Source organism: Trachypithecus francoisi, unplaced genomic scaffold (assembly GCF_009764315.1).
Source record: "Trachypithecus francoisi isolate TF-2019V2 unplaced genomic scaffold, Tfra_2.0 Lachesis_group12, whole genome shotgun sequence".
Classification (NCBI taxonomy): domain Eukaryota; kingdom Metazoa; phylum Chordata; class Mammalia; order Primates; family Cercopithecidae; genus Trachypithecus; species Trachypithecus francoisi.
The window spans coordinates 7181457-7198112 of record NW_022681457.1 but is presented as its reverse complement, the minus strand read 5'-3'; the positions used below and the strand labels follow the sequence as shown (position 1 = coordinate 7198112).

The 16656-nt window shown below is 41.8% G+C and overlaps 1 protein-coding gene across 5 annotated transcripts in view; it reads left to right on the top strand.

Moving 5' to 3' along the window:
• The window catches only part of ZNF432 (zinc finger protein 432), a 26798-nt gene that overhangs the window by 4880 nt on the left and 5262 nt on the right, over nt 1–16656 (top strand). For 3 of the 5 annotated variants that reach the window (XM_033224364.1, XM_033224363.1, XM_033224365.1), the window contains exons 3-5: nt 2042–2168; nt 3070–3165; nt 8707–10716. In XM_033224364.1, coding sequence (XP_033080255.1) covers nt 2042–2168; nt 3070–3165; nt 8707–10427 — 1944 coding nt within the window. In that variant the 3' untranslated portion in view covers nt 10428–10716. Of the gene's footprint in view, nt 1–2041; nt 2169–3069; nt 3166–8706; nt 10719–16656 lie in introns of those variants that run through there. The other 2 variants (XR_004440506.1, XM_033224362.1) reach the window with 2 other exon arrangements.

The window sequence follows — 16656 nt, the reverse complement described above, 5'->3', positions numbered from 1 at the left end:
AAAACTTATTTTTGATTATGAAATTAGGTAGAAACCTAAGGGTTTTTTTCAGATTTATTTCTTGTGTGAAATAATTCTGAATGTGATAAGATCAGCAGCATTAAGAATTTGCAGGCCGGGCGCGGTGGTGCAAGGCCGGGCGCGGTGGCTCAAGCCTGTAATCCCAGCACTTTGGGAGGCCGAGACGGGCGGATCACGAGGTCAGGAGATCGAGACCATCCTGGCTAACATGGTGAAACCCCGTCTCTACTAAAAATACAAAAAAAAACTAGCCGGGCGACATGGCGGGCGCCTGTAGTCCCAGCTGCTTGGGAGGCTGAGGCAGGAGAATGGCGTAAACCGGGAGGCGAGCTTGCAGTGAGCTGAGACCCGGCCACTGCACTCCAGCCTGGGCGGCAGAGCGAGACTCCGTCTCAAAAAAAAAAAAAAAAAAAAAAAGAATTTGCAGACTCCACTAAGTCTGTTCTTTTATTTGTGTATTAAACTCTGCAATTACATGGGGATAGATTATCCCATCAGTTTTCATCTAGCTCTTCCCTGCCTCAAGTTCCCACTACCATATGATTATAAGTCATGTTGAGACAGGAGAGTGGCAGTTTAGTTGACAAGAGGGTTTCAATTTATTTTCCATTGGCATTCGGGGCTAGGCCATACCATACAATTTGCCGATTGCCACAGAATCAAGACATTGAAGATGTTATTCTGCACTTTTCTTGCTTCTTTTGTTTCTGTGGAAGTCAGTTGTTAGAACATTTTGTCTTTCTTTTGATGGTAATGCATCTTTTCGTTCTATTAATGGTTGTTTTCATAATGTTATATTTGCATCGGATGTTCAATAGTTTCTGTCTGATGTGTCTAGATGCAGATTTTCTGCTTGGCTTTGTTGATTTATTAAATTTGAGTTACAAGATATTTAATCAGTTCTGAAAATTTCTCACTCAGATATTTGGAAATTGCTTCTCTTATTTCAATATAATATTTCAAAAACTATGTATAGGCATATGTTAGGCCTCATTCTGTCTTCCATATTTAGTAAACTCTCCTTCATACTTTCTGTCACTTTGTGTCTCTGCTTCATTTTTCAGTTATTTTAATTTTTTAAGATAGGGTCTCATTCTGTCACCCAGGCTGAAGTACAGTGGCATGATCACAGCTCACTGCAGCCTCAACTTCCTGGGCTCCAGCGATCCTCCCACCTCACCCTCCCAAGTAGCTGGGACCACAGGCGCTTACCACCGTACCTAGCTAATTTCTGTCTTTTTGGTAGAGACAGGATTTCACCATGTTTCCCAGGCTGGTCTTGAACTCCTGAGCTCAAGCTATCCACCTGCCTCAGGCTCCCAAAGTGCTGGGATTACAGGTGTGAGCCACCCCACCTGGCCCAGTTATTTTTTTTTTACTGTGAATTCCAACTCACTAATTATCTCTTCAGTGTATCTAATATAACCTTTCTGTTAATAGACACACATACCTGTGACTGTATACATATATATACACACACATATGTATATATGTTTGTGTGTGTACATATATATTTAATATATATTTCCAAAAATAAGTTTTCCCAATTTGATTACTCTTTAATAGTTTCTCATGCTTTCTATACATTTCTATTTTTTAATCCATTTAATAATTAAACATGAACATAGTGTCCTGTGATTCTAGCATCTGGAGTCTCCCCATGTCTTATGTTAGTATTAGCTGGGAAGGCTTACAGTGAATGAAACAATTTATATCAGATACCTAGATGTAGGTAGCATATACTTTCTTGACTGGGCAATAGATACTGAAATTAAAATTTATACGTAAAACCTGTTTTTACTGAGCGGATTTGATATAAAACCTTAATTTTTGTTGAGCAAATGGGGCACTGTACAATTATAGAATACTTGGAGATTCTCTGGTGATATTAAAAAATACAATAGGCTTATAGATGGATGCAGTCTATGTGATTAATATGAGCAGGACAACTTCCCTTCACATTCTTCATGTCAGTAAAAGAGAAACACTTTCTATTAAGCAAGGCTCTGTTTTCTTACAGGAATTGCTGACACTGGAGGATGTTACTGTGGAGTTCACCTGGGAGGAGTGGCAGCTCCTGGACCCTTTTCAGAAGGACTTGTACCGGGATGTGATGTTGGAGATCTACAGCAACCTGGTATCAATGGGTAAGGACAGCTGCCCTGTGTCACCTGGAGGGTGCCCAGTCTGTGGCCTTTGCTTTCTCAGCTGCTTACTCTTGGAATTTACTGCAGTGCTCTGAATAGCAGATTTTTGGTACATCCCCTGGCTTCTGGTAAAAGGATATACAGTCACCCCTCAGTGTCTGAGAGGGATTGGTGTCACAGCTTTCCATGGATATGAAATCCACAGATGCTCAAATCTCATATAAAATGGCATTGTATTTGCATATAACCTACACACACCTCCCCCAAATACTTTAAATCATCTCTAGATTATGCCTGATACTTAATACAATGTATGTATTAAGCTATTTAAATAGTTGTTATACTGTATGTTTTGTTTTTTATTGTGTTTTTTTTTTTTTTTCTTTAGAGACAGCATCTTGCTCTGTTGCCCAGGCTAGAATGTAGTGGTGCCTTCATGGCACACTGCAGCTTTGAACTGGGTTCAAGTGATCCTCCTACCTCAGCCTCCTGAGGAACTATGCCTATGGGTGCAAACCACCATGCTTGGCTTTTTTTTTTTTTTTTTTTTTTGGTAGAGATGGAATCTGTGTTGCCCAGGCTGGTCTCCCACTCCTGGCTTCAAGTGTTGGTTTCATGTCAGCCTCCCATAGTGCTGGAATTACAGGCAAGAGCCACTGCACTTTGTATTTTTTATTATTGTATTTTTTTTTTAATATTTTCAATCCATGGTTGGTTGAATCCCTGGATGTGAAATTTTCAGATATTAAGGTCTGACTGTAATCTGCCCTTTCCTGAGAGAAAAGCCTCTACTTACTTTGCAGATGTGAAAACTGTCTAGTTACTTAAATATAACATTCTCTCACATTACATACACCAGCCCAATCCAGTGTGTCCGTCTTCTGTCATTTCCCATAAACAGGTTATCAAGTCAGCAAACCAGATGCACTCTCCAGGTTGGAACGAGGAGAAGAACCATGGACAGTGGAAGATGAAAGGCACAGTCGAATCTGTCCAGGTATGCGAGAACCAGCAAGATGCGTAAGTCATATTATACTCAGTAAAAGAATGCTGTGTGGGTGTCTCAGGACACAGAAGCAGTGCCTATTAGGAATACAGATCATTTTTTCTCCACAAAAAATCCTTCCCATCTTATTTTAAGGTTGCATTCTCCTTTAGTACCATACTTCTTTCCTGTCTGTGCTGGTGTTGTATTGAATGTCCTCTACCTGTGGAGTTCTCTTGTTAAAAGTCTCTACTATTTTTGTTGACTGTTTACCTAGAAAGGACTGTTTTACATCCTACATCAGTTCTAGTCCAAACCAGGTCATAACTTATGTCTATCTCAGAGTACTTCCTTTGTACATTTGATTTCTGCTTTTCCTTTAGTTCATCTTAGACGGTAGCATTGTATTCATTTCCCTAATGTGTTTTTCCCATTATAGATTTGTTTTTTAACAGCCTAATTTACACACCAGACAATTTTCCAATTTAAAGTTTATTTTTCAGTGCTTCATAGTATATGAACAGTTATATAACCATCACCACAGTCAATTTTTTTTCTTTCTTTTTTTTGTTTTTTGAGATGGAGTCTCGCTTTGTCACCCAGGCTGGAGTGCAATGGTATGATCTTGGCTCACTGCAACCTCCACCTCCTGGGTTCAAGCGATTCTCCTGCCTCAGCCTCCTGAGTAGCTGGGATTACAGGCGCGCACCGTCATGCCCAGCTAATTTTTGTGTTTTTGTAGAGACGGGGTTTCACCATGTTGGCCAGTTTGGTCTCATACTCCTGACCTCATGACCCACTCGCCTCGGCCTCCCAAAGTGCTGGGATTACAGGTGTGAGCTACCACACTCGGCCTCTACTTTTTATCTCTATAGATTTGCCTGTTCTGGACATTTTATATAAATAGAATCATAAAATATATGGTTTTTTGTGTCTCGCTTCTTTTATTTAGCATAGTGTTTTTGAAATTCTTCCATTCTTTAGCATGTATCAGTACTTCATTTCTTTTTATTGTTGAATGATATTCCATTGTATGGATATACCACATTTTATTTATCCATTCATCTATTGAATTAACATTTGGGTTGTTTCTACTTGTTGGCGTTTATGAATCATGCTGCTATGAAAGTTCGTGTACAACTTTTTCAGGAACATATGTTTTCATTTCTCTTGAGCCTTCACCTAGGAGTAGAATTCCCACGTCATTTGTAGTCCAGGAGGGGGTCCAAGTGCAGTACTTCTGGTCCTTCTCTCACTGTGGACATTACGTCTCTTCCCACCACAGTGTGTGACAATACAGAGTATTGACAACTAGGGAAGTTCACTTGAGCCTTTGGTGGCCAGAGTTTTCATTAGGTTCCAGTCACATACACCCCACATGGCTGACTTTTAGTCTTTTGCCTCTCCCAGAAGTCGGGCTAATACCTAGAGTGTCTAGTTTTTCCAAAGTGTGGAACTGATATGGCATGGGCCAAAGCCCCTGTCATAAATCATATTGTTAAACTGTCCAGCAGCTAAAGCCAGTGGGCAAACAAAGACACTCCTATAGGCCAGGACATTCCAGGGGCCTAGAGCTCATTTCCTAATAGCTAAGAACAAATGTTAGATCTCTCTTTGGATGAGGTTAGATCTAGATCCTCACTACACAGAAGATTACCATAAAAATTAACGATACGGGGTTAATTTAGGAATACAGAGGAAATAGAGCATATGGCAGGATAGTCAGAATTGCAGCAAGAGTATGATGTCCACAAAGCATATCTAGATTTTGAATTAGGAAGATGGTGACATGAATTAAGAATGAAGGCATGGGCCAGGTGCAGTGGCTCATGCCTGTAATCCCAGCACTTTGGGAAGCTGAGGTGAGTGGATCACCTGAGGTCAGGAGTTCAAGACCAGCCTCACCAATATGGAGAAACCCCATCTCTACTAAAGATACAAAATTAGCCGGGCATGGTGGCACATGCCTGTAAGCTACTCAGGAAGGCTGAGGCAGGAGAATCGCTTGAACCTGGGAAGCGGAGGTTGTGGGGCGCCGAGATTGCGCCATTGCACTCCAGCCTGGGCAACAAGAACGCAACTCTGTCTCAAAAAAAAAAAGAACGGGCCGGGCGCGGTGGCTCAAGCCTGTAATCCCAGCACTTTGGGAAGCTGAGGTGAGTGGATCACCTGAGGTCAGGAGTTCAAGACCAGCCTCACCAATATGGAGAAACCCCATCTCTACTAAAGATACAAAATTAGCCGGGCATGGTGGCACATGCCTGTAAGCTACTCAGGAAGGCTGAGGCAGGAGAATCGCTTGAACCTGGAAGCGGAGGTTGTGGGGCGCCGAGATTGCGCCATTGCACTCCAGCCTGGGCGGCAGAGCGAACTCCGTCTCAAAAAAAAAAAAAAAAAAAAGAACGAAGGCATGAAATAGGAATTGTGCAAGGCCATGGGCTTGACTATCAAAAGATTGGCCTCAAGTTGGCCAAATACAGGTCAGTGATAGAAGCTGCTTGTGGGAGAAATTGTGGAGCAGAAACATGGTAATATTCATGGTAATGTAAGCTTTTTTTTTATCAAGATGACCTTTGATTTTATATATGAGTAATTGAGGTAGCATGGTTGAGGATTGGTTACTTTTATATTTTTGTCTTTTCACAAAATACCTTGCTAGTCTGACCTTTCACCTGGATGACAGCGTGTAGTAGCAATAATAAGAAACAGCTAAATATCTTAAGAAAAACTGAAGGTGAAGCTGGCACAACCTTTGTCTAGAAGGAGGAAGTTTATCCTTTAGTACAACTTAACTGATGCTGAGACATAAATGTAGCATTACTGAAGTAGATGCTATTGGTAGCAGATGAGGAAACAGTGTATCAGGGACATTGAAATGGGAAAAATTTGATAGGACTTTTTTTTTTTGAGGCAGGGTCTCACTTTGTTGCTCAGGCTGGAGTGCAGTGGCACGATTTCAGCTCACTGCAGCCTCGACCTCCTGGGCTCAAGCGATCCTCCTGCCTCAACATCCCAAGTTGCTGGAACTACAGGCGCATGTCACCATGTCTGGCTAATTTTTGTATTTTTTGTAAAGATGATGTTTCACCATGTTGCCCAGGCTGGTCTGGAACTCCAAAGCTAAAGTGATCTGCCCACCTTGACCTAAAAGTGCTGGGATTACAGGTGTGAGCCACCGTGCCTGGCCTTGATATGACTTTGCTACTGCACACAAAATGTGATGGAAGAAAGTGACAGTTCATATCCCATGCAGCAGCACATTTTCTTTTTTTTTTTTTTTTTGAGACGGAGTCTCGCTCTGTCACCCAGGCTGGAGTGCAGTGGCCGGATCTCAGCTCACTGCAAGCTCCGCCTCCCGGGGTTTACGCCATTCTCCTGCCTCAGCCTCCCGAGTAGCTGGGACTACAGGTGCCCGCCACGTCGCCCGGCTAGTTTTTTTGTATTTTTTAGTAGAGACGGGGTTTCACCGTGTTAGCCAGGATGGTCTCGATCTCCTGACCTCGCGATCCGCCCGCCTCGGCCTCCCAAAGTGCTGGGATTACAGGCTTGAGCCACCGCGCCCGGCCCGCACATTTTCTTCTGAAGGCAACTACATGGTACACTGGCCAGTTGCAAAATTCCCTATCATTGTTTTCCTGTTTCATAATTAATGGAACATATGATAACACAACACAGCTAAACCAGAGGGTGGAATATTGACTATAGGAGTTGTTCATTAAATGTGATGAATGTTTTTGGAAAGTTAGATAGTAGTCTACAGATTGAAGAGGGGCAAATTTAATAACAGTTACCACACAAGAGTCTATCTCAGTTCACTTAATTTCAACAGATGGAGATTTCTAACTCTTACTTGCCAGGCAACAAGTATGTGAATGTATTTATTCTGTATATCTCAGTAAGCATATTTCCCTGATCTTTGTACTCACAATTTGGTTCCTCTAAGAGGGCTTAAATAATCCCAAAACCAAATGTTGGAATGTCTAAAACCTTGGCTCTGTACCTTCCTCTTTCATTCTACATGTCTTCTCAACATGGTATCCTGGTCCAGTGCCTTGGCTCACACCTATAGTCCCAGCACTTTGGGAAGCAGAGGCGGGCAGATGACTTGAGCCCAAGAGTTCAAGACCAGCTTGGGCAACATGGCAAGACCCTGTCTCTACAAACAATACAAAAATCACTCAGGCGTGGTGGCATGCGCCTATAGTCCCAGCTACTCAGGAGGCTGAGGTGGGAGAATTGCTTGAGCCTGGAAGATGGAGGTTGCAGTGATGCAAGATTGTGCCACTGCACGCCAGCCTGGGTGACAGTGAGACCCTGTCTCAAAAGAAAAAAAAAGAAAAAAAAGTCATTGAGTCCTTTTTTCTTAAATAATATGTATGTGCTGATTATTTCCATGCTGCCTTCTCCATTTATACCTCCAACCAGATTCTTGATGTCTGTGTTATGTATTTGATAACCATTTCAAAGTGTGTTTCACAGTGTATACATGTTCTGGACTGCAGTAATATTTGCCATCTCATCAGATGCTTTCATCTACCCAGTGTCTCAAGCCATATGTTTAGTAATCTTTGAGTCCTCACTTTCCTCACTCTCCCATTGAATTCATCATTTAACCTTGTATTTTCTTTATACAAATATATCCTGCTTCCCCCAACTCTCATCATCTACACTGCTCCACCAAACCACACTTAACGTCTCCAACTCCCTTCTTTTTTTGTTCCCTCTGTTTTCCTAACTAGAATTCAGCATCAGTGAAAAGAAGGCATATTTTGTATATCTCAAATGCCAGCAGAGTGCCTTATCCATAGGAGTCATTCAACAAATACTAGTGGAGTGAATAAATACAACCCTCAGAATTTTGGATCAGTTACCTTTTCCACCTTTGTGGTCTGGTGTCTCCCAAAATTTTGTGGAATGGTGTTCCTCCAAGCCCTGTTGTTTGCTTGTAATAATGACTTGCTTGTATTTTACTGTGTCCACATGTTTTGCAAGGTCCTGTTTAGAAAGCAGTCAAATCTATACAGATTGTTAACTGCCTCACCTTATTTGCACACAGACTGCTTTTACTTTTTGTTTATATTATTATGTTTTTACCAAAGTGTATACATGAAGTTGCTTTTATACTATTATCATCGTATTGTCATTAAATAGCCATATTTAAAAACACCTGGCCGGGTGTGGTGGCTCACGTCTATAATCCCAGCATTTTGAGAGGCCAAGGTAGGGGGATCACCTGAGGTCAGGAGTTCAAGACCAGCCTGGCCAACATATTAAAACTCTGTCTCTACTAAAAATACAAAAATTAGCTGGGCGTGATGGCACATGCCTGTAAACCCAGCTGCTTCAGAGGCTGAGTCAGGAGAATTGCTTAAACCCAGGAGGCAGAGGTTACAGTGAGCCGAGATCACACCACTGCACTCCAGCCTGGGTAACAGAGCGAGACTCTGTCTCAAATAATAATAATAATAATAACCAAGGATTTTTTTTTTTTTAAGAAAACAGTTTTATCCCCAACAAGATTATGAAAGGATTCATTGTTCTCTTCTTTCCTAGAAAACAACAAAGTTGATGATCATCTGCAGGATCGCTTGGAAAATCAAAGGATGCTGAAGAGTATGGAACAATACCATGAACGTAATGCATTTGGAAATACTGCCTCTCAAACCAAAAGCCATTGTCTTTTCAGGGAAAATCATGATACATTTGAATTACATATAAAAACTTTGAAATCAAATTTAAGTTTAGTCAACCAGAGCAGAAGCTGTGAAATTAAGAACTCTACTAAATTTAATGGAGATGGGAAATCATTTCTTCATGGTAAGTATGAAGAACTTTATTCTGCAGCTAAATTCTCTGTAAGCACAGAATCCAGTACCACTAAATCCCAAGTCAGTAAGCATCAGAGAACTCATGAAATAGAAAAAACCCACATATGCAGTGAATGTGGGAAAGCATTTGTCAAGAAGTCACAGCTCACTGATCATGAGAGAGTTCATACAGGAGAAAAACCTTATGGATGTACTTTTTGTGCAAAAGTGTTCTCCAGAAAATCTAGGCTAAATGAACATCAAAGAATTCATAAAAGAGAGAAATCTTTTATATGCAGTGAATGTGGAAAAGTCTTCACCATGAAGAGCCGTCTGATTGAACATCAGCGAACTCATACTGGAGAGAAACCCTACGTATGCAATGAATGTGGAAAAGGCTTCCCGGGCAAGCGTAATCTCATTGTACATCAGCGAAATCATACTGGAGAGAAATCCTATGTATGTAGTGAATGTGGAAAAGGCTTCACTGGGAAGAGCATGCTTATCATACATCAGCGAACTCATACAGGAGAGAAACCCTACATCTGTAGTGAATGTGGGAAAGGCTTCACCACAAAGCACTATGTCATCATACATCAACGAAATCATACAGGAGAGAAACCATATATATGCAATGAATGTGGGAAAGGCTTCACCATGAAGAGCCGTATGATTGAACATCAACGAACTCATACAGGAGAGAAACCCTATGTATGCAATGAATGTGGAAAAGGCTTTCCCAGGAAGAGTAATCTCATTGTACATCAGAGAAATCATACAGTAGAGAAGTCATATCTATGTAGTGAATGTGGAAAAGGTTTTACTGTGAAAAGCATGCTCATCATACATCAGCGAACTCATACTGGAGAGAAGCCCTATATATGCAATGAATGTGGGAAAGGCTTCCCCTTGAAGAGTCGGCTGATTGTACATCAGCGAACTCATACTGGAGAGAAACCTTACAGGTGCAGTGAATGTGGGAAAGGTTTCATTGTGAATAGTGGACTGATGTTACATCAGCGAACTCATACTGGAGAGAAACCATACATATGCAATGAATGTGGAAAAGGTTTTGCCTTTAAGAGCAATCTTGTTGTACATCAGCGAACTCATACTGGAGAGAAACCCTTTATGTGCAATGAATGTGGAAAAGGCTTTACCATGAAACGCTATCTTATTGTACATCAGCAAATTCATACAGAAGAGAAATCTTGTATATGTAGTGAATGTGGAAGAGGCTTTGCAATGGAAACTGAGCTTGCTTTACATAAGCAAGTTCATACTGGAGAAAAACCTTATGGATGCAATGAATGTGGTAAAGGCTTCACTGTGAAGAGCCGTCTAATTGTTCATCAACGAACTCACACAGGAGAGAAACCCTTTGTATGCGGTGAATGTAGAAAAGCCTTCTCCTCAAAGAGAAATCTCATTGTACATCAGCGAACTCATAGTGGAAACAAACCCTAACAATGCAATGGACGTGGTCATGCCTTTGGAAAGAAAATATGTCTTGTACACCATCAGCGATTTCACAGTATAGTTTTTATGTGTATTGAGTATGAAAAATCATATTTCAAAATCCAGTGTTATCCACTAGGATAAATGCTATCAATGTCAAAAAGGCTTCAAAATGAATTCAGGTTCTGAAATCTTTGATGTACCAATGTATAGAAAATAACTCATCTGAGAGAGATTCTGTGGATTGGGGGTAACCTTTCATTTGTCAACCTTCATTAAAACTATGACAATGTCCACATGTGAAATGTGTAAGGTACATAGTCCTTTTGCAGAGAATTTGAACTAATTGCATACAAGCAAACTCACGCAGAGAGAAAACCATGTTAGTAATGTGAACTGAGCCGGGCGTGGTGGCTCACGCATGTAATCCCAGCACTTTGGGAGGCCGAGGCAGGCGGATCACAAGGTCAGGAGATCAAGACCATCCTGTCGAACACAGTGAAACCCTGTCTCTACTAAAAATACAAAAAAATTAGCCGGGAACGGTGGTGGGTGCCTGTAGTCCCAGCTATTCGGGAGACTGAGGCAGGCGAATGGCATGAACCCAGGGGGCTGAGCTTGCAGTGAGCGGAGATTGTGCCACTGCATTCCAGCCTGGGCGACAGAGCGAGACTCTGTCTTGAAAAAATAATAATAATAAAAAAATTTAAAAAGTAATGTGAACTGATTAAACAGCGGTGTGCTCCTAGCATACCTGCATATAGGCAGTGTAGAGCAGCCTGTTGCTAGATTTCACACTTGCAGTTTGCAGGAGTGAATTTTAATGAATGCAGAGAATGCGCTAGTGCCTTCAGTGATTAATTACCTCATATTGTATGTCACAATAAACATGTAGGAAATAAACTTGATACATCCAATGCAGAAAAGTCTTGAAAATTTTCTGAGTAACTATGTCTTGAAAAGTATTTACTGAGATAAATCTTACAAAGGGGGACGCTAGGAAAGCCTTCTATGGGAAGAAAGACCCTGTCTCATCAGTGATCATAATAGATCATCAGTGAACTTACACATACTAGCAGCATTATCATGGGGAAAGCCTTTGCCCAGAAATAAAACCTTAACAGTTGGCAGATATATTTCACACTGGAGCAAGTTTCAGATGGCAGTGAATACAGTAGGATTTCAGTGATACATTCTGCCTCATCATCATTACTTCATACAGAAATAAAACTTACATGAAGAGTAACTTTAAAAAGGATCAGGAAATTCATGAAGTAAAAAAGTCTCATGAAAATGATACATATTTGAGGACTTTGTCACAAATCTAAACTCATGATACACTTGATGTCTATTCTGGGACAGCATACCTTGCATATTATCAATGATTCCATAATTGTAAAGTGGGCTGTTCTTATCACTGATTAAATTTTAATGCTATATATAACTGGTGCTTTCTGTGCCAACCTGATGTAATTATTTATTAGATCTTACATATAAGCCCCAAATTTATTTTTTCAATTTATTGATAAACGTAATTCAGTATATTTGGATGTGTTTATCCAATTTTAGTAGGTACCATTATGTAGTTTACAAAAATGCCTTAAATATTATTTTTCTAAAATTTGTTTTGAAATAATTTTAGATTCACAAGAGATTACAAAATATACATAAATTTCCTGAGTATCCTTTGCTTAGCATCATCAATATTATCTTACATAACCATAATAATCAAAACCAATAAAATGACATTAGTGCAATGCTGTTAAACTACAGCCTTTATTTGGACCTCACTACTTTGTGCGTGCAGTAATTATTGTTTTATTTATTTTTGTGTAGAGTTCTAAGAAATTCTGTAAGATGTATAGATTTATGTAAATCCCACCACAATCAGGATGTGGAACTGTTGTGCCAACAGAAAGAAACATCCTCTTGCTACCTCTTTTTTTTTTTTTCTTTTTTGAGACACAGTTCTGCTCTTGTTGCCCAGGCTGGAGTGCAATAGCACGATCTTGGCTTGCTGCAACCTCTGCCTCCCAGGTTCAAGCGATTCTCCTGCCTTAGCCTCCCGAGTAGCTGGGATTACAGGCGCTCACCACCACACCCGACTAATTTTTGTATTTTTAGTAGAGACGGGGTTTCACTATGTTGGCCAGGCTGGTCTTGAACTCTTGACCCCAGGCGATCCATCTGCCTCAGCCTCCCAAAGTGCTGGGATTACAAGCATGAGCCACTGCACACAGCCTCCTCTTGCTACCTCTTTATACTCACACTGTCCTCCCAATATGACCCATGGTAACCACTGATCCCATCACTCTTAATTTTGTCATTTCAAGAATGCTTTTTTTTTTTTTTTTTTTTTTTGAGACGGAGTCTCGCTCTGTCGCCCAGGCTGGAGTGCAGTGGCCGGATCTCAGCTCACTGCAAGCTCCGCCTCCCGGGTTTACGCCATTCTCTCACCTCAGCCTCCCGAGTAGCTGGGACTACAGGCGCCCGCCATCTCGCCCGGCTAATTTTTTGTATATTTTAGTAGAGACGGGGTTTCACCGTGTTAGCCAGGATGGTCTCGATCTCCTGACCTCGTGATCCGCCCGTCTCGGCCTCCCAAAGTGCTGGGATTACAGGCTTGAGCCACCGCGCCCGGCCTCAAGAATGCTGTTAAAATGGAATTGTAAGGTATGCAACCTTTGAGATAGGGCTTTGTTCACTCAGCAGATACCCTTAAGATCTATCCAAGTTGTTGGGTATCTAAATAGTTTTAATTTTTGTTACTGAGTTAGTATTCTTTTAAGTGGATGCACCAGGGTTTGTGTATCCATTAACTGTTGATGGACATTTGGGTTGTTTCCAGTGTTTTGCTGTTACAAGTAAAGATGATGTGACTATTTTTGTACCTGATATTGTGTGAACATAAGTTTTTATATATTTGGGATAGACACTGGGGGCATGACTGCTGGTGAATATGGTAAGTTTGTGTTTAACCTTATGAGAAACGGCCAAACTCTTTCCCAGAGTGGCTGTACTAATTTACATCCCACCACCAATGTGTGAGCATTCCGTTTGTTCCATGCCCTTTCTAGCTCTTGGCATTGCCAGTGTGCTTTAGCTTTCCTATTAGGTATGTGGTGGTATATGATCATGGCCTCAACTTACACATCCGTAACAGAAGATGACGTTCAGCATCTCTACATCCACTGAGAACCATATCAAGTAAAATTGTAACTTCTGCTTCCAACCAGCAAACACAATTTTTAAAACTTAAAAGAATATTATATTTTATAACATATTTACCCTTTCTGTTCTTTTTTCTGCATTCCTGATGTTATGTTTCCTTTAGTTATTTCCTTTTTATGCGAACTTCCTTAATCATTTCTCTTCGAGCAGGCCTGGTGGCAAAAAATTATTAGTTTTCCCTAGAAACGGTTCCTGTTTTCTCTCTCCAGAGTTATTTCCCTTGATCTAATGAGATTTAATCCAGTTTATAAATGGTGAGTTCTCTTTATAAAAGTAATAGACATTTGCCACATAGTATTGTGGCAGAATTCAATCTCTGACTCCATATTGAGTAATTCACTCCTTTGAAAATATTTTTTGAGCTTCTACACCATGGCAGGCATGTTTTAGACAATGGAGACACATCAGTGAACAAAACAGGCAAAGTGCTGGCTTTGATATGACATACAGTCTGGTGAAGGAGACTGAGTAAGATAAATACAAAACCAAATTCAGATAAGTGCTAGGAAGAAATATAAAGCCTAGCAAGTTCATAGATTGTAATCAGAGTTATTTTAGTAAGAATTTTCAGGGAAGGCTTTTCTGTGCAGATGTAATTTGAACCAAAGCCTAAGTGTACTGTGGGGAGACAGCCATCATATTTGTAAGTCCATAACACTATAGAATTTTCTCAGTGTTTTCTTTGGGGTGCCTGCCTCAGCATTCTCTGAGAAGCTTGTAAAAGAAGGCAAATTCTTGAGTCACTCCCTGGCTTTCCAAGCTAGAATTTCTGGGGATGGGGTTCAGACTCTGCATTTATAAAAAAAGCCTTCTTAAATCTCTGCCCTAAACTGTGGATTGGTGCTCCCATCACCACTCCCACACTGTATAACAGGATGGATTCAGGGCAGATTGTCTACAGCAATGAGTCAGGCAAAAGTGCTCCACCAACCAGGCCCTTGAATCACCTTCCTTGTCCCATGAGTCAGCACAGCCTGCCACAGCAAAGTCGTAACAGCCCACTCCTGGAAATGATCAGTGAGTGAAGGGGTGGCCAGCCCCTCCACAACGTGTGGGTGTTTCTCATCAGGTGGGACGAGAGACTGAGAAAAAAAATAAGACAGAGAGACAAACTATAGAGAAAGAAAAGTGGGCCCAGGGGTGCTCAGCATACAGAGGACCCACGTCGGCACTGGTCTCTGAGTTCCTTCAATATTTACTGATCACTCTCTCTATCATCTCAGAAAGGGGCATGTGGCAGGACTACAGGGTAATGGTGGGGAGAGGGTCAGCAGGAAAACGTGAACAAAGGACTCTGTGTCATAAATAAGTTTAAGGAAAGGTGCTATGCCTTGATGTGCACGTAGGCCAGATTTATGTTTGGCTTTACACAAACATCTCTGCTCAGTAAAGAGCAGTATTGCCGCCAGCATGTCTCACCTCCAGTCATAAGGTGGTTTTCTCCTATCTCAGTAAATAGAACATACGATCAGGCTTTACACTGAGACATTCCATTCCCAGGGACGAGCAGGAGACAGATGCCTTTCTCTCATCTCAACTGCAAAGAGGCCTTCCTTTTTCACTAATCTTCAGCACAGACCCTTTACGGGTGTCGGGCTGGGAGATGGTCAGGTCTTTCCCTTTCCACGAGGCCATATCTCAGGCTATCACATGGGGAGTAACCTTGGACAATACCTGGCTTTCCTAGGCAGAGGTCCCTGCGGCCTTCCGCTGTGCACTGTGTCTCTGGGTACTCGAGATTAGAGAATGGTGATGACTTTTACAAGCATATTGCCTGCAAACACATTTTAAACAGAGCACATCCTGCACAGCCCTAAATCCATTAAAGCTTGAGTCAACACAGCACCTTTCTGCGAGCACAGACTTGGGGCTAGGGTTACAGATTAACAGCATTTCAAGGCAGAAGAATTTTTCTTTTTTTTTTTGAGACGGAGTCTCGCTCTACCGCCCAGGCTGGAGTGCAGTGGCCGGATCTCAGCTCACTGCAAGCTCCGCCTCCTGGGTTTACGCCATTCTCCTGCCTCAGCCTCCCAAGTAGCTGGGACTACAGGCGCCCGCCACCTCGCCCGGCTAGTTTTTTGTATTTTTTAGTAGAGACGGGGTTTCATGGTGTTAGCCAGGATGGTCTCGATCTCCTGACCTCGTGATCCGCCCGTCTCGGCCTCCCAAAGTGCTGGGATTACAGGCTTGAGCCACCGCACCCGGCCTAAACTTATTCATGTTACAAGGATTTTTGTTCATATGTCTTACTACTGATTTCCTCCCTACAATGATCCTATTGTCCAGCCACTCCCTTATCTTTTTGATGGTAAAGATAATTATCAATAAATACTAAGGGAACTCAGAGACCGGTGCCAGTGTGGGTCTCTGTAAGCACAGCACCGGTCCCCTGGGCCCCGCTTTTCTTTCTCTATACTTTGTCTCTGTGTCTTATTCCTTTTCTCAAGTCTCTCGTTCCACCTAACGAGAAACACCCACAAGTGTGGAGGGGCAGGCCACCCCTTCAAATCTGGCCTACGTGCATACCGAGGCACAGCACCTTTCCTTAAACTTATTTATGACGCAGAGTCCTTTGCTCACCTGTTTTCCTGTTGACCCTCTCCCCACCATTACCCTATAGTCCTGCCATATCCTCCTCACCGAGATGGCAGAGATAGTGATCAATAAATACTGAGGGAACTCAGAGAACAGTGTTGGTGTCGGTCCTCCGGTGCGGGTCCTCCATATGCTGAGCGCCGGTTCCCTGGGCCCACTTTTCTTACTCTATACTTTGTCTCTGTGTCTTATTTCTTTTCTCAGTCTCCACCTTGCAAGAAATACCCACAGGTGTGGAGGGCAGGCCCCCTTCACTCTAGAAATTACAAAACATAAGTACAATGAAGAAAAATAATTGTATGGAAGAGTCAAATATTGTTAGTATATTCTCCAGAATTTTTCTTTTTCTTTTTTTTTTTTTTTGAGACGGAGTTTCGCTCTGCCACCCAGGCTGGAGTGCAGTGACTGGATC